The sequence below is a fragment of the Lagenorhynchus albirostris genome, chromosome 8, assembly GCF_949774975.1.
Source record: "Lagenorhynchus albirostris chromosome 8, mLagAlb1.1, whole genome shotgun sequence".
NCBI classification, from domain to species: Eukaryota; Metazoa; Chordata; class Mammalia; order Artiodactyla; family Delphinidae; genus Lagenorhynchus; species Lagenorhynchus albirostris.
In genome coordinates this window covers 96920852-96941760 of record NC_083102.1, presented here as the reverse complement: position 1 = coordinate 96941760, position 20909 = coordinate 96920852, and the positions used below count along the sequence as shown (strand labels likewise).

The 20909-nt window shown below is 64.7% G+C and overlaps 2 protein-coding genes across 15 annotated transcripts in view; one reads left to right on the top strand and one right to left on the bottom strand.

The window, feature by feature from the left end:
- The first annotated feature begins 3055 nt into the window (after positions 1-3055).
- On the top strand, positions 3056-12896 carry NACAD (NAC alpha domain containing). Of its 2 annotated transcripts, XM_060157436.1 has the most exons (9): positions 3056-3142; positions 5275-9449; positions 9642-11316; positions 11462-11574; positions 11656-11730; positions 12126-12272; positions 12350-12496; positions 12605-12727; positions 12817-12896. In XM_060157436.1, exons 1-9 carry the CDS (start codon positions 3076-3078, stop codon positions 12829-12831), a joined length of 6537 nt encoding a protein of 2178 aa, XP_060013419.1. In that variant the 5' UTR covers positions 3056-3075; the 3' UTR covers positions 12832-12896. The 2 variants fall into 2 exon arrangements, with proteins under 2 accessions (XP_060013419.1, XP_060013418.1); XM_060157435.1 differs by having other exon boundaries at positions 5275-11316.
- A 1579-nt stretch (positions 12897-14475) lies between these two features.
- Positions 14476-20909, bottom strand: part of CCM2 (CCM2 scaffold protein) — a 59117-nt gene continuing 52683 nt past the window's right edge. For 10 of the 13 annotated variants that reach the window (XM_060157434.1, XM_060157430.1, XM_060157426.1 and 7 more), the window contains 5 exons: positions 19931-20066; positions 17216-17273; positions 16796-16934; positions 15953-16354; positions 14772-14982 (listed from right to left, as the gene is read on the bottom strand). In XM_060157434.1, the coding sequence (XP_060013417.1) occupies positions 14914-14982; positions 15953-16354; positions 16796-16934; positions 17216-17273; positions 19931-20066 (804 nt within the window). In that variant the 3' untranslated portion in view covers positions 14772-14913. Of the gene's footprint in view, positions 14983-15952; positions 16355-16795; positions 16935-17215; positions 17274-19930; positions 20067-20909 lie in introns of all 13 variants that reach the window. The other 3 variants (XM_060157422.1, XM_060157431.1, XM_060157429.1) reach the window with 3 other exon arrangements.

Sequence of the window (20909 nt, the reverse complement as noted above, 5' to 3'; positions counted from 1 at the left end):
CCCTGTTATTAGTCAGCATTCTCCAGAGAAACAGGGCTAGCAGAATATGTCAGAGAGAAAAATGTAAGTGGAGATTTATTACAGGAATTGGCTCTGCAGTTATGACGGCCGAGAAGTCCCATGATTTGCATTTCTCAAGCTGGAGAACCAGGAAAACCATAGTCATTGGTATAAATCCAGTCCAAGTGCAAAAGCCTGAGAATGGGGAGGGGTGTGGGGTGGCGTGTCACTGGTATCAGCCCTGGAGTCCAATGTCCGAGGGTAGGAGAAGGACGTCCCAGCTCGAGGAGAGTGAATCCACCATTCCTTCATTTTTTGTTTCTCTCTGACCCCACCCCAGCGGATGGGCTGATGCCCACCCACATTGGTGAGGGAGGATCTCTACTCAGTCTACTGAATTAGATGCTAATCTCCAGAGATGCCCTCACATACACACCCAGAAATAGCATTTAACGGGCTAACTGGGCATCCCTAAGCCCAGTCAAGTTAACACATAAAATTAACCATTATAGCCCCCATTGCATACTGGTCATTTGTGTCTTCTCTGTTTTTGTCCATCTTGCAAGTTTATCAATTTTCCAAAGAACTATTCTTTTTTGTTTCATTGATTTCCTCTGTTGTTTTCCTGTTTTCAGTTTCATTGATTTCTGCTCTTTCCTTCTTTCTGCTTGTTTTGGTTTATTTTGCCCTTCTTTTCCTAGTTTCCTGAGGTAGAAACTTAGATGATTGATTTGAGACCTTTCCCCTTTTCTGATGTGCTGTAAATATCCCTCTTAGCACTGTTACCTGCAGACCACATAATCTGATTTTGTATTTTTATCTTCATTCAGTTCAGTTCTGTGTTTCTTAAAAATTTTCTTCTTCTAGATGAGATCTTCCTGGTTGTTGGGTTCTTCCCTGATTTCCGCGGTATGATGGGTGTTTTGTTTTTTTTTAATTGTATCCCAGACAGGCTATTATGTTCAAATTTTTAATTTTAGCAGGCAGTCATCCTGTTTGGGTTCAAGATGCAGGTCCTGGGCTGCTTTCACGGCCTGTGGACCTAAGGACAGTATAACATTCAGGGGCTTTCTTGCACTGTGTTGGTCTCATGCCGCTGGGCCCTGCTGGTGCTCTCGAATGGGTGGGAGGCACTTCCTAGGCTGGACCATCCTGTGCCTTGGGTCGGGGAGGGGGTGTTTTCCTGGGGGAGGAAGCCCTGCTTGCTGGGCTGAAAGCCTGCTGTGGTGGGGTTTCCCTTGCCAGTGCCCCCATCCGCCAGAGCTTCTGGTTGGGGGGGGGGCAGGAGCCTGAGTGAGGCAGGCCACGGTGTGGGGAGGAATGTGCTTCCCTTGACCCCATATCAGGAGACTTCCCTTGATCTTCGTACCAGTTCTGCCAGACTCCCTAGAACTGTGACAGACTCCCATCCACTGGCCCTCCTCCTGGTAGCAGCTGTGTGTGGGGAGGAGGGGTGGGTGAGGAAATGCCGGGCTTGGGTCCTCTTCTGTTGGGCGGGCTGCTCTGCTGCTCCTCCAGTCCTGGGGTCCCTCACCAGCTCACCTTCCTCCTTTCATCTTTGAGAGTTCAGTTTTGGTGGTCTCTCATTTCCTGCATTTTTCTTGGCTTAGTCAGGAGGAGCAGGGAGACAAGCTCACGCCACAGGGGCTGGCAGAGAAGTGAGACTTAGGAAGGACTCCGCTGAGGCGATGAGAAAGGGGCCGTAGGAGGACGCAGCTTTCCCCGCCCCCCCCCCCCCCGCCTGTGCCGCGGCTTGTGGGATCTTAGTTCCCCTACCAGGGCTTGAACCCGGGACCCAGCAGTGAAAGCGCCGAGTCCTAACCACTGGACAGCCAGGGAGTTCCCTGAAGGAGCAACTTAGAAACTCTTGGATGTTTCCAAGACCCAAGACGGTGAAGATGGGTGTGGAGGAAAGGGAGGAAGAGGAGTCCCCCACCAGTGGGATAGACGGACAGATTTCCAGCGACAGAGAGGGATGCAAGATGCAGGGCTTAGATTGGGACATGATGTGTCTGGTGCCTGGTGCACCGGGGAGATGCCCAGCAGGCAGCCCCTGGCTCCGTGGGCTCTGGGGTAGAGCCAACAGAAGATTGAGGATGGAGGAGACTCCCTCCGCAACAATGGCCGCTCTGATTGCCTGCCCCCGCCCTCGTCTATCTCTGGGGTGGTGACAATGTTCGTCTGTCTCCCGGAGCCTGGCACAGGGCGGATGCTCGGCGAATCTGAGTGCAGGCGGGCCTGCGTGGAAGCAAGGGCGCATCTCCGGAAAGCTCGGGGAGGGTTTGCGTCCTCGGGGGTGTGGCAGGGGCGGTTGCTGAGAATGGAGGAAGGCGTGTTTCTCCATCTTCTTTCCATTGCCCGAGAGCTGAAGGGTGGGACAGCGCTGAGCCGCGGGGAGCCCCGGGGACCAGTCAGCCCGGAGCTCCGCTAGGCCTACCTTCCCTGCTGCGCTCCCGCCAGCCAGCTCTGGTTGCCATGGAGCCGGGAGGCGGTTGCCACGGAGACCGACGTGCGAGGACCAGCCAATCAGTGAGGAGCTGCGGCGCCAGCTCTCCTCTTGGATGGAGGCGTTGGGTTAGGCTGGGGAGCCCTGCCCGGGTAGCTGGGGGCCGGGAGTTCGAGCAAGGGTACTACGCCGCCGCCTCCCCCAAAGCGCTCGGCCCCCCAGAACCTCCAACACCCCCCCCGGCCCCGCACCCCGAATTCTGGAGACCCTCTGACTCTTCCCGACCCGGCTAAGGGCTGACGCCTCCGACTGGCCCTGAACCCCGCTCCCGTTAGTGGGGGCGGAGGGGTGATGCTGCGGGAAAGGCGGGGCCGCGGATCGCGGGTGGAGAGTGCAGCCGGGGTGGGGTATGGGGAGGGAAGGAGGCTGTCCCACCCCCTCCGCTCCCGGCGCACCGCAGTGCCTGGCGCGCCCGCGCACGCTCACTCAGAGAGCTGGGCGGGCGGGGCGGCGCTGACGTCATCCACTGACCCCCTTCACCCCCCGGCCGAGGGGCGGTGGCCGCGCAGGCTCCGCGGGACGGACTCACGGACAGACAGGGGACGGAGGGACGGGCGTACGGCCAGGCCATGCCGGGGGAAGCTGCCCGCGCCGAGCTGCTGCTGCCGGAGGCGGGCGGAACAGGGCCCCGCACAGGTGAGGCCGCGGGGCTCTCCCGCCTGCGTGTGTCTCCGCCAACCCCTCCCGTCGTCCCCGTCCCCTCTCCACCCCTCTCTCTCCGTCCCTGTCCCCATACCATCTCCGTCCCCGTTTCCTCCCTGCTCCCCGCCCTCTCTCCGTCCCTCTCTCTCTCCATCCCCGCTCCGTCCCCTTCCTTGGTCCCCTGCCCCTCCGGGCACCGGAATCCTAGCCCAGCTCTGGCCCCCACTCAGGACTGCAGGGAAGGGCGGGGTGGAGCAGGGATGTCCTCCGGGAGCCAGAAGCGAGTTGAAGGCCTTCGAGCGTCCAGGGCTCCGTGTGCTCCCCGCCAGGGTCCCCTGCCGCACCCCATTGTCTGGGGGAGCAAGGGGCCTCGCGGCCCCTGCAGCTCTGGACTGGAGGCTGCGGGTTGTCAACTGCACCCCGGCCACTGGGGATGCACCAGGCACCCGCCCCTCCAGATGCTTGAGAGCCGCCTCAGGGCTGGCGACTGGTGCTGGCTCAGGAGGAAGGAACAGGGCTGGAGCTGGAGCCTGGGGAAGCTGGAGGTGCCGGCTGAGGTCTGGAACGTGGGAGGCCCTGGGGGAGCATGGCCTGGGGAGCAGTAGCCCTGGAGTGCAGGCCCGAATCCTTGGAGAGACTCAGTCAGCAAGTATGGGAGGGAATCTGCCTGGGCCTGGGAAAACCAGCCAGGGATGGCCACCGGGCAGGAGGTCAGCCATGTGAGGCTCCGGGAGGGCCAAGGGCACCTGACTGTGGGTGAGAAGTCCCCTGGGGATGAAACCAGGGCTGGGTCCAGGGGCCTGGCCTCCCTCTGGGTCCGGTGGGGCTGGCTCTGCTTGGACTGTTTGGCGACCTTGAATGAGGCACAAAAGCCTTTGACCTTTGGCTTCCCTTCCTCTGCCCCCTTGGCCCAGCTTCACCCTCTGGCTGCCTTGGGGCCCTGGAGTCTAGTGCGGTGCACAGGGGTACCACGCCAGGCTCAGTGCCAAGAGCCTGATCTCCAGCACCCAGCCCTGCCTGCCACACCCACCTCCTGGGGTTAGCTATTCATCACACTCCAATGGACCCAAAGGACCCCCTTCTCAGGACCCCCTGGCCACGCCAGCACCCCAAGCAGTGTGGCCCAAGGGCCCGGGTTCTGCCACTGCTGCAGCCAATGGGCAGCCTGGGGAGGGGGCTGCCCCTGCGTAAGCTCCCCTCTAATCCTGGCAGACACTCTCCCCTTTGCATACTGGAAGCTGAGGCACAGGAGATGTTGTAATTGTGGGAGGTCTTGGGTGAGCACGGTAGAACAGGAACCCTCCAGAGAATGTGGCCGGGGCTGGGTAGCCCCTGTCCACTGCCGTGGGACGCCCCACAGATGTCCCTGGCAGAGGGAGCCAGGCCTGCCAGCCCTGCGGGGTGGCTGCCACCGTGGAGACTCAGCTGGACGCTCTCTCAGGCCCCCACAGCTGCACACAGGGCAGGGCAGGGCCACCTCTGCTTCCCCGGAGGGCCAGCACCACTGCCAGCACGGCCTCTGGCTGAGCTGGGACGTCCTGCCTGAGGACCACACGCCGTGGCCCCTGCTTCCCCTCGTGCACGTGGCAGCTCTGGGAACAGGGGTGGGATGGAGCCCAGGGAGACCCCGACAGCTTGGCCTCGGGTGCGGGCAGCGAGGAAAGGGGAGAGATGAGGCAGAGAAGCAAGAGCCCCACTTCACAGCAGGCGTGAGATCTGGAATGTTCCAGAGCTGAGTGGAGTGCAGGCCTCCTACTCCCTGGGGGCCCACTGACCTGGGGGGTCATAAGCAGGCGTCTCCTGGCAAGCCCAGCCGAGGCAGCGCAGATTACGGGCAAGGAGTCAGCAGGCTAGTGTCTGAGGCGACGGGAGCTGGTCTTATCTTTACTGAGCACCTCGGAGAAGAGCCAGACCTCAAGCTGCTCACCGTGGTCAGAACTCTTGGAAATCCTCCCCCAGGCACAGCAATCGCCTTTCCCTCTCGTGACCTCTCTTTTCAGCGGACACCCACCCCCGCGGGCCCCCAGCCCTGTGCTCAACTCCCGTCTGAGGGAGGGACGGCTGCAGCCTGGGAGCTGCTTCTCAGGGAAGATGCCTGCCCTTCTCACGCCCTTCTCTCTCCACAGATCTGTCCTGCGATGCGGCTGCGGCTACCACCCCGAGGGGGGACCAGCTGGAGCACTGTGTCCTGACCCCTAAGCCCAGTGCCCTAGCGCTCACGTTCCTGCCCAGCAAGCCGGGTGCCCGGCCCCCGCCTGACGGAGCCAGCTGGGATGCAGGGCCGGGACGCGCCCCCGCGGCCTGGGCAGTCCAGGCAGAGGGCGACCCCAGCCCAGGGCCCCCCGAGGTTCGGCCTGCTGAAAGTCCTCTCCCAGCCTCCCTGGAGCCCCGGATTGTGATGGGCGAGGAGACGTGCCGGGCATCCCCTCTGCCCAGGGCAACCCTGCCAGAGCTCAGGGACTGGGAGGGTGGGCACGCCAGCCTGAACCCACCCCCCGAGTTGTGTTCTCAGGGTGACCCTCCTGTGCCTTTCCCTGCCCCCGACTCCGATTCCTACTTCACCCCTCCCTCCACCCCGACCGAGACAGCCTCCACCCTGCTCCCTGGCCCCGGGCCCCACAGGGAGGCCCAGGATGCCCAGGCTGAGCTGGGGAACTCGCCGCCAGCCTCGCCCTCGGGCTCCTACATCACGGCGGACGGGGACAGCTGGGCCTCGTCTCCATCCTGCTCCGTGAGCCTGCAGGCCCCGGCTGAAGGGCTGGATGTGCCCTCAGGCTGGGGCTTCTCCCCACCTGGGTCTGTGGCCGATGAGAGGGAGCTGCCCCCTGCCGGGACCCCGGACACCTCGTCCCCAGAGTCCAGCCTCTCGGCAGACAGCAGCTCTTCCTGGGGCCAGGAGGGCCACTTCTTCGAGCTGGACTTCCTGGCCAACGACCCGATGATCCCTGCTTCCCTCCTGCCCTTCCAGGGCAGCCTAATCTTCCAGGTGGAGGCTGTCGAGGTGACCCCGCTGCCCCCCGAGGAAGAACAGGAGGAGCAGGCGGAGGAGGGCGAGGAGGAAGCCCCCAGCCCCAGCAGGGACCTGGCCGGGCAGGGCGAGGACGACAGCACGTTCGCGTCCTCGCTGCAGTCGCTGTCCGACCTGTCCATCACTGAGGGCATGGACGAGGCCTTCGCCTTCCGAGATGACACCTCAGCCGCCTCCTCTGACCCCGACTCGGCCTCCTACGCGGGGGGTGACGATGAGAGACTGTACAGCGGGGAGCCCCACGCACAGCCCACCACCCTGCTCCAGGACAGCCCTGGTGAGGCCGCCTCCTGGGGCCCCGAGCCCACTCTTGGGGTGTCCGAGGGAGAGGTTGGCCGGGCTGCCAAGAGCCAGGAACCCATCTCCGATATAACGGGGGTGGGCCCCGCTCCAGGCCAGGTGTCCGCTGCTGCTATGGCCCCTCACGTCCCACAGAAAGCCCCAGGCCTCACTGCGGTGACCCCTCGGGCCTGGGCAGCAGAGGCAGGCTCCACCACGGGACCAGCACCTGTTGCCACAATCACACCTCAGTCCCTGGAGGAGGGAGACGGCGCTGCCTTAGGCTTAGAGCCCCCCACTTCGAAGGGAGAGGCGGGCCTCGACTCTCTGCAGAACCTGAAGGAAGAAACAGGCCAGGGGTTTGCCGCTGCAGGCAGCCCTGAGCCCCAGCCAGGAGAAGTGGAACCGGCAGTATTCCTGCCCCTGCAGGATGCAGGCCTCCCCACTGGCCAGGGATCTGAGCCCCAGGCCAGCCCTGAGCCCCAGCCAGAAGAAGTGGACCTAACGGCATCCTTGCCCCTGCAGGATGCAGGCCTCCCCTATGGCCAGGGATCTGAGGCCCAGGCCAGCCCTGAGCCCCAGCCAGAAGTGGACCTGACAGCATCCTTGCCACTGCAGGATGCAGGCCTCTCCTCTGGCCAAGGATCTGCCCCCGAGGCCAGCCCTGAGCCCCAGCCGGAAGAACTGGACCTGACGGCATCCTTGCCCCTGCAGGATGCAGGCCTTCCCTCTGGCCAGGGATCTGCCCCTGAGGCCAGCCCTGAGCCCCAGCCGGAAGAACTGGACCTGACAGCATCCTTGCCTCTGCAGGATGCAGGCCTTCCCTCTGGCCAGGGATCTGCCCCCGAGGCCGGCCCTGAGCCCCAGCCGGAAGAAGTGGACCTGACGGCATCCTTGTCCCTGCAGGATGCAGGCCTCCCCTCTGGCCAGGGATCTGCCCCCGAGGCCGGCCCTGAGCCCCAGCCGGAAGAAGTGGACCTGACGGCATCCTTGCCCCTGCAAGATGCAGGCCTCCCCTCTGGCCAGGGATCTGCCCCCGAGGCTGGCCCTGAGCCCCAGTCGGAAGAAGTGGACCTGATGGCATCCCAGCCCCTGCAGGATGCAGACCTCCCCTCAGTCCAGGGATCTGCCCCCGAGGCTGGCCCTGAGTCCCAGTCGGAAGAAGTGGACCTGACGGCATCCTTGCCCCTGCAGGATGCAGGCCTTCTCTCAGTCCAGGGATCTGCCCCCCAGGACAGCCCTGAGACCCAACTGGAAGAAGTGGACCTGATGGCATCCCTGCCCCTGCAGGATGCAGGCCTCCCCTCTGGCCAGGGATCTTCCCCCCAGGACAGCCCTGAGACCCAACCAGAAGAAGTGGACCTGATGGCATCCTTGTCCCTGCAGAATGCAGGCCTTCCCTCAGTCCAGGGATCTGCCCCCGAGACCAGCCCTGAGCCCCAGTTGGAAGAAGTGGACCTGATGGCATCCCTCCCCCTGCAGGATGCAGGACTCTCTTTGGTCCAGGGATCTGCCCCCCAGGACAGCCCTGAGACCCAACTGGAAGAAGTGGACCTGACGGCATCCTTGTCCCTGCAGGATTCAGGCCTCCCCTCTGGCCAGGGATCTGCCTCCAAGACCAGCCCTGAGCCCCAGCCGGAGGAAGTGGACCTGATGGCATCCTTGTGTCTGCAGGATGCAGGCCTCCCCTCTGGCCAAGGATCTGCCCCCGAGGCCAGCCCTGAGCCCCAGCCGGAAGAAGTGGACCTGACGGCATCCTTGTCCCTGCAGGATGCAGGCCTCCCCTCTGACCAGGGATCTGCCTCTGAGGCTGGCCCTGAGCCCCAGCCGGAAGAAGTGGACCTGACAGCATCCTTGTCCCTGCAGGATGTAGGCCTCCCCTCGGTCCAGGGATCTGCCTCCGAGGCCAGCCCTGAGCCCCAGCCGGAGGAAGTGGACCTGACGGCATCCTTGTCCCTGCAGGATGCAGGCCTCCCCTCTGACCAGGGATCTGCCTCCAAGACCAGCCCTGAGCCCCAGCCGGAGGAAGTGGACCTGATGGCATCCTTGTCCCTGCAGGATGCAGGCCTCCCCTCTGACCAGGGATCTGCCTCTGAGGCCGGCCCTGAGCCCCAGCCGGAAGAAGTGGACCTGACGGCATCCTTGTCCCTGCAGGATGCAGGCCTCTCTTTGGTCCAGGGATCTGCCTCCGAGGCCAGCCCTGAGCCCCAGTCGGAAGAAGTGGGCCTCACAGCATTCCAGACCCTGCAGGATGCAGGCCTTCCTTCGGGCCAGGAATTGGCCTCCGAGACCAGCCCTGAACCCCAGTCGGAAGAAGTGGACCCGACGGCATCCTTGCCCCTGCAGGATGCAGGCCTCCCCTCAGTCCAGGGATCTGCCCCCGAGGCCAGCCCTGAGCCCCAGTCGGAAGAAGTGGACCTGATGGCATCCCAGCCCCTGCAGGATGCAGGCCTCCCCTCGGTCCAGGGATCTGCCTCCGAGGCCAGCCCTGAGCGCCAGCCAGAAGAAGTGGACCTGACAGCATCCTTGCCACTGCAGGATGCAGGCCTTCCCTCTGGCCAGGGATCTGCCCCCGAGACCAGCCCTGAGCGCCAGCCAGAAGAAGTGGACCTGACAGCATTCCAGCCCCTGCAGGAGGCAGACCTCCCCTCAGTCCAGAGATCTTCCTCCAAGGTCAGCCCTGAGCCCCAGCCGGAAAAAGTGGACCTGACAGCATTCCCGTCCCTGCAGGATGCAGGCCTCCCCTCTGTCCAGGGATCTGCCTCCGAACCCAGCCCTGAGCCCCAGTCGGAAGAAGTGGACCTGACTGCATCCCCACCCCTGCAGGATGCAGGCCTTCATTCGGGCCAGGAATTGGCCTCTGAGGCCAGCCCTGAACCCCAGTCGGAAAAAGTGGACCTGACAGCATCCTTGCCACTGCAGGATGCAGGCCTCCCCTCTGGCCAGGGATCTGCCTCTGAGGCCAGCCCTGAGCCCCAGCCAGAAGAAGTGGACCTGACAGTATTCCCGCCCCTGCAGGATGCAGGCCTTCCTTCAATCCAGGGATCTGCCTCCGAGGCCAGCCCTGAGTCCCAGTCGGAAGAAGTGGACCTGACTGCATCCCCACCCCTGCAGGATGCAGGCCTTCCTTCGGGCCAGGAATTGGCCTCCGAGGCCAGCCCTGAACCCCAGTCGGAAGAAGTGGACCTGATGGCATCCCTGCCCCTGCAGGATGCAGGCCTCCCCTCTGGCCAAGGATCTGCCACCAAGGCCAGCCCTCAGGCCTTGCAGGCTGACACAGGCTACACCCTAGGAACAGAGCCCATGGCCACCACAGCCCAACAGAAAGGAGGCAAGACTTTGGAACTGAGGCCAGCGCCTGAGAAAAGGGACCCAGACCACACTGGAGGATCAGACTCTCTGGCCTTGGATCAGATCCATCTGGGTGGCCTGGAGCCAGCTGCAGATGCTCGGATACCCTTGGACGGAGATGCATGCCCTTCCAAGCCTGCCATGGAGGCCCCAGACACACCTGAGCCTGCCACGGAGGCCCCAGACACACCTGAGCCTGCCACGGAGGCCCCAGACACACCTGAGCCTGCCACGGAGGCCCCAGACACACCTGAGCCTGCCACGGAGGCCCCAGACACACCTGAGCCTGCCACGGAGGCCCCAGACACACCTGAGCCTGCCACGGAGGCCCCAGACACACCTGAGCCTGCCACGGAGGCCCCAGACACACCTGAGCCTGCCACGGAGGCCCCAGACACACCTGAGCCTGCCACGGAGGCCCCAGACACACCTGAGCCTGCCACGGAGGCCCCAGACACACCTGAGCCTGCCACGGAGGCCCCAGACACACCTGAGCCTGCCACGGAGGCCCCAGACACACCTGAGCCGGCCACGGAGGCCCCAGACACACCTGAGCCGGCCACGGAGGCCCCAGGTCCCCCAGAGCCTGACTCCAGAGGGGAGGAAGTAGCCAAGGGCCTTTTGGCACCTGAGCAGGGAGCCTGTCCTGATGCCCGTGGGCATGGGGGTGATGGAGCTGAGCCCAGCTCGCCCCTAAAGGAGGCCCCGGGGGCTGAGAACCAGGGGCATGGAGTTCTAAAGGCAGTCGTCTGCAGCCCAGAGCCATGTCCTGCTGCCAGCCTGGAGGTTGGCCAGGTGGGGCCCCCAAGCCCAGTGGAGGAGGGAAGGGCCGCCCTGGGGCCCAGGCTTCCCGTGGCTGTGGCCGCAGAGGCCGGGCTGGGCTCCTGCCCAGAGTCTCCATCAGGGGCTGTACCCAGGCTGGGAGGGAGCTGTCCCAAAGATCCTGCCCTGGCACTTCCACTGCCCTCAAGGCAGCCAGAGCCCGTGAGGGGCCTGCACAGCGGACAGCAGGTCCGGGCAGCCCTGGGAGTCCTCAGCTCCTCCCCGCCGCAGCCTCCACAAAGCCCCCTAGGGGGCCTGCCCTGTGCACCCCAAGCCAGCATCCAGGGCGCTGAGTCCTCTGCTCCTGGTGTCCTCATGCAGACAGTCCCACCCCCCGTGGCACCCCCTGCCCCCTGCCCTTGCCAGGTCCCCGGGGAAGACCTGGGGGAGGGCGTGGAGCCCCTGGGCTCTCTGGGACTCCCACCACCACGGGCAAGAGCCCAGCGGGCGGTGGCTGCCCTCTCAGGGACCAAGAATCCCCCCGGGGCCGGGCAGGTCAGCCTCCCGCCCCACTCCCCACTCCTCAGCCCCAAGGCGGCCCCCAAGGGGGCTACCCATGCCAAAGACCTGGCCTCGAGGATCTCGCCCCCCTGCCAAGTGCCTCCTGGCTCTGGGCTCCGGAGCCCAGCCGGACCTCGAGGGCTCCCAGCCGCCAAGCAGCAGGATGACCAGGACAGTTTGGAAGAAGGTGAGGGGGATCCAGGCTGGAGCAGTGTCCTGAGCTGGGGGCTGCACGGGGCGGGGACGCCAGCCCCTGGTGCAGAGCCAGCGCTGCTCGCCCCCAGGCCCCTGTCCAGAGGCGGAGGCCACCCTCACACCTGCCCTGTCCTCAGACTCGCCGCAGGCTCCGGGCTCCGGCCAGCACTCGGACAGCCACGGGGAGTCGTCGGCCGAGCTGGAGGAACAGGACCTCTCGGGACCACGGACCGCGCAGTGCCCAGCCCAGGTGCCCAACCGCGGGGGCACGTACAGCCCTGGGAGGGCTCCACGCCCCACCCTCGGGTGCTCAGACCCCTCTGTTCCTCAGGCCCCGGCAGGCGGCGGGAGCGAGGAGACCGTCACCAAAGTCAAGCAGAGCCGCAGTGAGAAGAAGGCCCGAAAGGTGGGCTGGGGCCCTGCTGGGACCCTACCCCCCCCCCGGGAGGGACTAGGCTGGCCAGCAACCCAAGCACCCAGGACTGGGGCTGGCTGCGTTAAGGGGACCCCTTCGCACCCCACGGCCGATGAAGTCCATTGGCAGGGGCCCGTTGGGTAAAGGCAGTAACGGGACACCTCGTGCAAGTAACTGGGCCTGGGCTGTCAACTGACGTGGCCTCTCAGCCTGGGACCAATGCCCTCTTGTACACACGGGGGGCCAGCTGGGGGGGTCCACAGAGGGTCCCCGGGAGTCGGTGGCAGAGCCCTCGTGATCCTGGCAGTGCGCCGCCTCCCCCTCCCCCAGCCCCCACCGGGGACCTCTGGGGCTGCTGCCTGGGCCTGAGACCGCTGTGCCCCCAGGCGATGTCCAAGCTGGGCTTACGACAGATCCAGGGGGTCACCAGGATCACCATCCAGAAGTCCAAGAACATCCTCTTTGTCATCGCCAAACCTGATGTCTTCAAGAGCCCGGCCTCGGACACCTACGTGGTCTTCGGCGAGGCCAAGGTCCACCCGGCCGGCCGTGGGCGCGGGGCGGGGGCTGGGGGCGTGGGCTCGGCTGACAGCTGTGCTCTGTGCTGCAGATCGAGGACCTGTCCCAGCAGGTGCACAGAGCTGCGGCTGAGAAGTTCAAGGTACCCTCGGAGCCCTCCGCCCTGGTCCCCGAGTCAGCGCCGGGGCCGAGGGTGAGACCAGAGTGCAAGGAGGAGGAAGAGGACGACGACGAGGAGGTGAGGCCCAGGGGCACAGGGCCCAGCCCCGCGAGGGGGCAGCTTTGCTGGGGGCCTCTTCCCGGGGGAGGGGACCGCTACAGCACCTCCCTGCTTGCCCCGCTCCAGGTGGACGAGACGGGGCTGGAACTTCGGGACATAGAGCTAGTGATGGCGCAGGCCAACGTGTCAAGGGCCAAGGCCGTGCGGGCCCTGAGGGACAACCAGAGCGATATCGTCAACGCCATCATGGTGAGTGGCCGGCCCCTTCGCAGGCGCCTTGCTGCCGTCTCCGCTGTGGCCTCACACAACGTGACCCTCTCTTTGTGCGCTTTCTGCAGGAGCTGACAATGTAGCTGCTGACCAGAGACCTGGCTCCACCCCTGCCCCCAAGCTCTGCTGCTCAATAAACCGGTGTCCCCTCACCGCCTCTGCTCCTCCAAAGGCTCCCCCAGCGCAGGCTCTGGCTCAACGGGTTGGAGGAAGCGTGAAGATGCTTCCTGAAGCCACGCAGGCCCCAAGGAGGGTGGCGGTCCTTCCCCCAAGTCCCAGAGGGTGGTGGTCCCTCCCCCACGTCCCAGGGCGCCCAACTTGCCCAGAGATTGCGGGCAGTCCGGTCACCTGGCTGCGGCCCCAGGTGTGGGCCTGGGGACTGCAGTTTCCAGAAGGAACTCCCCAGACGCAGGGGCTCAGAGTTTTCTGCAGGGGCCCTGAGCCGCAGCAGCTGCAGGAAGGCAGCGTTTGCTCAGGGACTCAGCAGTTCATGCCCCAGAGTTCCTGGCCCCTCACCACGGCCCAGCTCTAGGAGTCACCATCCTCCCCGTGTCCTCTCCTCTCTCCTACAAAGGCCAGGGATCCGCAGGGTGGGAGCCACGCTCCAGGACAGAAGAGGGAGACCACCAAGTGGGAGGCCATGTGTGGGTGGAGCCCCCAGAGAGGAAGAGCAGTTCCTGGCTGGCCACAGGACACTCCTGGGACACCAGGTCCTCTCCGCGCGCAAGCCCAGGGGGGGGCTGTGGAGGTGCCGGCCCCTGACTAGGTGGCTATCTTTAGCTGTTCCAGATGCTTCCAGGGCAGGTCGATTTGCACACATGCCTAAAGACAACACCTACCAACGGTCTCCCTTAGCTTTGCCCAACCCAGGCCCACAACCAGCTCCAGGAGAGCCAGGACCAGAGCCAAGTGTGAGACCCCTCCTCCCATCCTGCCCCGCCCCTCAGAAGAGGGGGAGCCTAGCGGGCTGCAGACCCCTGCCTGGTCCCCTCACGACCTCACTGCGAGCCCACGGCCCTGCCCTCCCTCCTGCGGGTTCAAGTACCCACCCTGCTGAGCCTGGTGCTTCCCGCACACGCGGTCAGGGGCCTCGCAGCAACGCGCAGGCGTCTTGCGGGCGAGGAAGCAGTCCTGGAGCTGGGCCCTCCCACGCCCACACAGCAGTGCCCAGGCCCCAGCCTGCAACCCGACGGCCCTGCCCTGGGGTCACCACCACTGCCTCCCCATGTCCTAAGGGCACAGGAGGGGCTGGGCCCAGGGGGGAACGAGGCAAAGGGCCTTGAAGGGGCAGGCACAGTGCCCCCACTGGCCTTCCTGACGACCGGCGACCCTGGGCTCCAAGACGACGCACTCTCAGGGTGGGGACGGCGCTTCCAGCGAAGCGGTGGTGTGCAGGTCTGCTATGGAGACCACTATGACTGTGGATGAGAGCCGGGGACTGGGGCTTGGGGGAGGGAGGAGGACAGCCAGCGTCCCTCAGACAGCCCAGTGCCCAGGTCCCGCCAGCGGGGGCCTGATGTTCACGTCCACATGTGCTTAGGACACCTGCTCTCTGTCCTGTGTCCACAACCCCAAATCAGGCCCTCCCTTTAGGCAGCGGGCACGAGCGCCCAGCCCACTGTGCCCAGCCTGGGCATGCGGGTCTGAGACAGAGGCCAGAGCGCACACCCCGGCTCCTACCCCACTGGAGCAGGAACACGCTAGCAAGCAGAGATAAATTATTCACATTGCGGTAAACTTCTTTTAAGGTCTCTGAGAGTTTCAATAGAAACGTCATGTGCAAAATGACAGCTGTCCGGGATCTGGCTGACAAGACCCCCTCCCGAGGCAGGGTGGCATGCAGGGGGGCGCAGTGCGGCCTTCCGCCCCAGCACCAGGGTGCCTCCTTCACAGTAGAGCCACCTGCGCCCGGGGCCCCACGCGGGGAGAGCGGCTGGCGGGGTCCCGGCGCCATCAGGCCGAGTCCTGGTCCATGCTGCAGCCCAGCGCCTCGATGTCGTTGCTGATGTCCGAGATCATGCGGTCCCACTCGTCCCCCTCCGAGGGCGCGGACTGGTCGTCAGAGCTGCCCGCGGCCCTGTTCCCGTTGGAGGTGGAGGTGGAGGTGGAGCTCATGGCCCGGCGGTACCTGCCGAAGCTGTCGGTGATGATCCCGCGGCCATCCTTCACCCCGATGGTCTCCAGGAAGTTCTCGAAGTGCTGGCTGTCCTTCTCGGGGATGAAGGGCCGCAGACCTGCACACACATGGCACACCTGACCCTGCGGCTCCCGCACAAAAGCCCACAGCCCGGGGGGGCCACCCCACCACCCGCCTGCCTCTGGCCTGGCCCTGCCTCTGCAGCGGGGCAGGCGTGGGCCGGGAGCCACACCCTCGCGTCACTCCCCTCAGTCCTCACAGAAGCCCCACTGCACAGGTTTCCAGATGGAGGAGAGGAGAGGAGAGGAGAGAGCGGAGGGGAGGGGAGGGGAGGGGAGGGGAGGCTGACGCAGGGCTCCGAGCACTGGGCCCCGCCGCCCAGCTGTGCTCCCGGCGCCCGGCTGACCACCCACTTCCTGGACAGAGACCCCCTCCTATGTGAGGACAGTACGAACAGGGGCTGTGGACCCCAGCGTCGGGTGGCGCCTGACTCCAGGGTGCAGTGGGGTCAGCAAGAGCTCGGACTGGATGCAGCAGGTCCACCTCCAGCCCTTCACCCCCATGAGCAGTGCACCCTCATCGGACCGTTGGGGGCAGAGCCCAGGACCCAGGAGCCTCCACCAGCCACCGTCAACCAGCCGTGTTCTCCGGGGTCAGCATGGGGAAAGCAGAGGCGATACCGGCCTCGCGCGCCTGGGCAACCGTCCAGGGCCCTGTCCGTGGCAGGCCCTGAGCACCCGCCCGCCGTGCTGACTCCGCGTGCTAAGCTCTCGGGCCTCGGCTAAGGCTGCCCTTCACCGGGAATGGCGTCTTCACTCCCCCGCCCAGCAAGCACCTGCCCCGCCTCCCAAACCTGCACAAGCGCCACCTCCTTGCAGAGCCTCCCCCGGCCCTCGCCAGGCAGCGCGGCGCCCACCTCACCCTCAGTCTAGCTCCCGTGGGGCCCCTCCCGCTTCCCCGGGGGAAGGTCCCCACCCGTCACTGGGACAGGCCCCTCCCAGCCGCATCACTCAGGCCTCGCTGGCTGGTCCCATTCCTAACGGCGCCCCCGTCCGTCGCGCGCTCACCGAGCAGCAGGAACTTGCGGCTGTCCCCGTAGAGCTGCCGCAGGTTGATGCAGAACTCGTGCACCGAGGCTCCGTCGCGGTACTCATGCAGCAGCGCCGCGAACTGCTGGATCTCCTGCGACGACAGCTTGGTGCGCAGCTGCCGAGAGAGCCGGGCCCGGGGCGGGGTGGTGACCGGCGCTGCCGCCCCCCTGCCCACACGCCACGAGACCCCAGAGGACCTGCAGCTCCACGGCTCCGGCCGGCAGGGGAGAGAGGAGCCCGCACCATCCGCCCTAATCTGCAGGCGCGGCTGACCAGGCTGCCCGCAAGCGGGCAGAGGGCGCGTCTGCACACCACTGCCGGGGGGCAGCGACCAGCGCCCTGGAGCCCACAGTGATGCTCAGCCAGCTGACCGAGTTTCTAATGAGAACATCACGTGAGGTCGGGGGATGGGGGTAAAAGAATCTGCTGAGTGATGACAAGGCCCATCTGGCCCTTCCAGGGAGTGACCCGGTCCTCCACTACCGTCCACCACCAGAGACCCAGGGACAGGCCTGTGGTCCAGCCCCGGAGGCCAGAGCAGCCCCCATGCTCAGGCCTTGGCCAACTCACGCCCTCCCCAAAGACTGACCTGGTGGGAAAGGCAGTGAGGCCCAGTTGCAAGCAAGGCGCCCACGCTCACCCCCAGCCCCACCCACAGAGAAGCACGCCTTCATCCTCCCCTCCCTGGCCCTGCCCCACCCCCGCAAGGAGGTTCTAACCCCAAGGCGCCGCTGGCCCCAGCACAGGCCTGCTAGAGCACGTGGGCTCTCTGGGGCCGGGGTCTCCTGACGGCGGCGGCAGCGGCGGCGGGCAGCGTACCGTGAGCATGTAGTCCTGCAGCAGCTCGGCGGCCGTGGCGCTCAGCTCGCTCTCACTGACCGTCTTGGCGTGGGGCGCCGTCTGCGTGCAGAAGGACAAGGGCGACACGCCGCCTGCATGCGCACACTCGGGGAAGGAGCTGCAAGGACGCGAGCCGAGCCGTGGGTGGGCGGCCCCCCAGCCCTGCCCCGTGCCTGCACCCTCGACCCCCCATGGGGGCCCAGTTAGGGCCAGGGTCTGAGAGGAGGAGGGGGCCTGTCATGGAGGGAGGGGCTTGGGCCGGATAGAGAAAGACACGTGCAGGGAAGGACCCAGAAGGGACCCTCAGCCTAGCAGGGTCTCAGTGGAGTGATGATGTCACTGGTGTGACCCTGGGGAGCCCACTCACTGGAAGGCTCCTGAAGGGGGCGGGGTACTCACAAAGTGCTGGCTTCCGTCTCATAGGACTCCTTCATGTCCACCTTTGTGGAAGAGTCGTCTGTGCAGAAAGTGCAGAACACAGAAACTTCTGGTTACGTGAGGGAGGGGGCACTGAGTCCAGTGTCCAAGCTCTAAGCAGCAGATGCAGAGCCCTGGCGGTGGGGAGCCTGCAGGCCCTCATGGGCAGAGCCGGCCAGGCCCCTGGGGTGCACCCCTCGGGCTGCACCCGTGCCTGCTCCTCCTGGGGGTCTTGTGAGATGCACCATCTGCTGCAGGGCTGGGCAGGAGGCGGGACAATGCTCCGGTTCTCAGAGGATGTGGCACGTGGCAGGGCTGGAGAGGGCCCCCAATGGCCAGGACAAGAGAAGCACCACTGGTAGATGTGGTACCACGCCCGGCAGCGTCCTAGGGGCTGCGCTACTTTGTCTTCTCTGATCCCAGCAGGCATCACCACTGCTCCAACTTTTAGATGAGCAACTGAATCAGAGAGGTTATGCAACTTGCCCCATGCCACACAGCTGGTGAGGGCAGAAGCCACGATCAGAGCTGGCAGGTCTGAGCCCCAACCTGGACCCAGCCAGGCTCCACATGTGGACGGCGGCTCCACACGTGGACGGCTGCTCCCCGAGGACAGACATGGGGCCTCAGGGTGCCTGAGACCCTCAGACCAGCAAAGGACCTGGTACACAGCAGCTACTTGGGCAACACCAAAGAGATGACCTAAGGTCCATGTGACACAGACGAGAAGGGACGCCGAGGCACCATCACACCCAGCAAGCGAAGCTTTAAGAGAAAAGGGATCAGAAAACGTGGGAGTGGGGAGGGGACAGGGAGAGAAAGAGGACGTTTCTGGCAGTAGGAGGGGAGTGTGCAGTGAGCACAATAATGGCCCCAAGATGCCCCCGTCCAAACCCCAGGTGCACGTGCCAGGTGACGTGGCAACGGGGCTGGAGGTTGCTGGGCAGCTGACCCTGAGACAGGAAGACGCCCTGGGCTATCTGAGGGGGCTCGACGTGTGCCCTGGGCCCTCTGGTGTGGACGGGGAGGGGCCGGACGGAGCTGCAACAACAGGAGGTCAGAGATGCCACCATGGCTGTGACCGTGGAGGGAGGAAGGCCGCGGGAAGCTGGAAAAGGCAGGAAGCAGCTTCTCCCCGGAGTCTCAGGAGGAAGGCCGCTGGCCCGCACCCTGATTTGAGCCAGTGAGGCCCACGGTGGACTCGAACCTACAGAACCGTGAGAGACAGTAAGTCTGTGTGGCTGAAGCTGTCGTGGTGACCTGTCACAGCAGCAGGAGAGAACTGACCCGGCACGGAGGCCCTGAGGCAGAAACCAGCAGAGGACGCGTGCCTGAGTGCGCGCGGGGAGTGCGTGTGCTGTGAGCGTCTAGTGTGCACGCTCGTGGGCGTGAAGTGTCTGTGAGGATGTGAGCGTGTGTGCTGTGTGGAGTGTGTGCACGCGTGTGACGTGACGTACGTACGTGTGCTGTGTGTGATGTATGTGATGGGTGCATGGGCACACATGGTGTGAGTGCAGGTGTGCCTGGACCCCAGAGGGAGACCTGAGGGCTGGGGGACAAAGGACACCCACGCAGAGAGGAGGCCGGCAGGAAGGAAGCCCACGCGGGTAGGCTGAACATCCTGTGTTTACTTCGTGAAAACTCATTTAATTGTATAATTATGATCTGTGTACTTTTTAGTAAAAAAGCTTATTCAAAAAAAACCACTACTGGAAATCTCAATGCTGAACGTTTAAATAGAGCTCAATGAACCACCTGCTACCCACTGCGGAAGCCGCAGGCCTCTGGGCCTCAACCTCCCCACCTGCCCGTGAGGACAGGCTGCCGGGCTCACCGGGCTGTCTCTGCAGTGCTGGGGCAGCTCCAGCATGAACGGCGAGACAAGGAGAAGGTGAGAGAGCCAGCCCTTCCTCAGAAAGCGCCCTCAGCTTCGTCAGCACGCAAAGGGTTCTGCGCTGTTCGTGGAGACACGTGAGCCGCCGGGGGCGCGCAGGGCTGGACTCTCCACAGAAAGACCAGAGGCTGCCTGCCACGGAGGCTACCGCTGCGCTGCCTCCGATACCTCTCTCTCTGTTCACCTGACTGACAGAAGCCACGGGTCCTCGGTATACTAAGCATTTGAAAAGTGGATGCTCTTGGTGTTTAGAAGACTGAGCTCAAGTGGGCTCCCACGCAAATGACGCATCTTGTGCGTGCTCACAGATTCCGGAAAACGCTCCCCAGGTGCCCACACGGAGGAAGCGGCTCTGAGCGCTGGTCCGGCTACACCGCCTTCGGGCCCCTTGCTCTTCCTGCCACTGCCCCCCACTCCGCCCCGGGCAGGCCTCGTCTTGGAAGGGGCCCCATACCCACTCTCAGCCCCAGCGCTGGGAGCCCCGCCCGGCCCTGGGTTCTAAGTTTGGTAAAGTGACTTTGGCCAGGCGTGGTTCCAGAAAAAGTGTTCCTGGCCCCCAAAGTTACGCAGGAAGCCACCAGGTGGCCTAAAGCAGGGAGCGGGGGGAACATGTGCGCCTTGATTAAACTTGCAGATTAACACGAACAGTGAAGTCTGGGAACAAAGGGCGTCGGCTCAAACCCCCCGGGACGGCGGCCACAGGGCCACCGCACAACAAGGCTGCCCAGGTGTTGTCCTGGGAAGAGCTCGCGGCAGAGTGAGCCCCGGTGGGAAGGGGCGGCAGGGCCCTCCTGCTCACGTACCACTGTGAAGGGACAGGTGGTGGGTGGGTGTCGAGGCCCCGTCAAATATGGCTCTGTCCAGGAAGTCGATGGTGGACTCCGTGTACACGATCTGGAAGACCTGGCCGAGCAGGGAGCACAGCTCTTCTGCGGCGACCTGCCAACGGAGGACAATGCGGAGGCTTCCTGGGCCGCTTCCGGGCGTTCGACACCTCAGATGCAGAACAAACACCTGCACCGAGGGCCTGACGCCTCCCACTGCCCAACGGCGCCGCAAGGACACCAGCCCACACCCAGGAAGCTGGCTGGACCCGCAAGTGCGTCAGCTGCCGGCCCTCCTCCTCCACTGCGCTTCCAGCCAGCACCGTTTCCCCACTCCTGTCCCAGCCACGGGAAAGGGGCAGGGAGGGAACAGCACCCGTGCCAGGTCACACGGACGGCACTCCTGACACCGCACAAGTGTTTCACGCGTGTGCCGTTAACGCAGCGTCCCATCTGGGGCGGCTCTGCCCCTGGGACACGGGACAGTGTCTGCAGGAGCTTCCAGTGGGGACAGGCCAGTGAGGCGGCCCCACGAGGAAGAACTTCCCAGCTGGCAGGTGGGCAGGGCTGGGGAGGAGGGATGCTGATCAGAGGCTCCCTAAGGTGGGGCGGCCCTGCTTTGGGCTCACAAATGCAAAAGCTTAACAGAAGGGTATCAGGGGGCTCCCCGAGGCTGGTGGCTCTTGGGTGGCCAACTCCCTGCTCCCAAGCATCTTCCCCAAGGGCACAGCTTGGGGTACAGACCACGGCCCCCGTCAGCATGGAGGAAGGGGGCGGTGAGGCCCACCAAGAGAAGAACAAACCAGCAGACTGGGAGCCGGTGGGACCTGGGGTGGGACCTGGGTCAGGTGGTACGCGGGGCTGGATCAGGATATAGGCGGGGCTGGCTCTGGTGTGGGTGGAGCCTGGGCAAGCTGTAGGTGGGGCTGGGTCAGGATATGGGGGGGATGGGCAGGCC

What these genes read in the sequence shown, in the direction of transcription:
- NACAD (XM_060157435.1), top strand. Translation starts at nt 3,076, where the DNA reads ATGCCGGGGGAAGCTGCCCGCGCCGAGCTGCTGCTGCCGGAGGCGGGC. An exon ending in CGGAACAGGGCCCCGCACAG is followed by an intron (nt 3,143 to 5,274) that starts GTGAGGCCGCGG and finishes CTCTCTCCACAG; the next exon opens with ATCTGTCCTGCGATGCGGCT. An exon ending in CCGCGCAGTGCCCAGCCCAG is followed by an intron (nt 11,575 to 11,655) that starts GTGCCCAACCGC and finishes TCTGTTCCTCAG; the next exon opens with GCCCCGGCAGGCGGCGGGAG.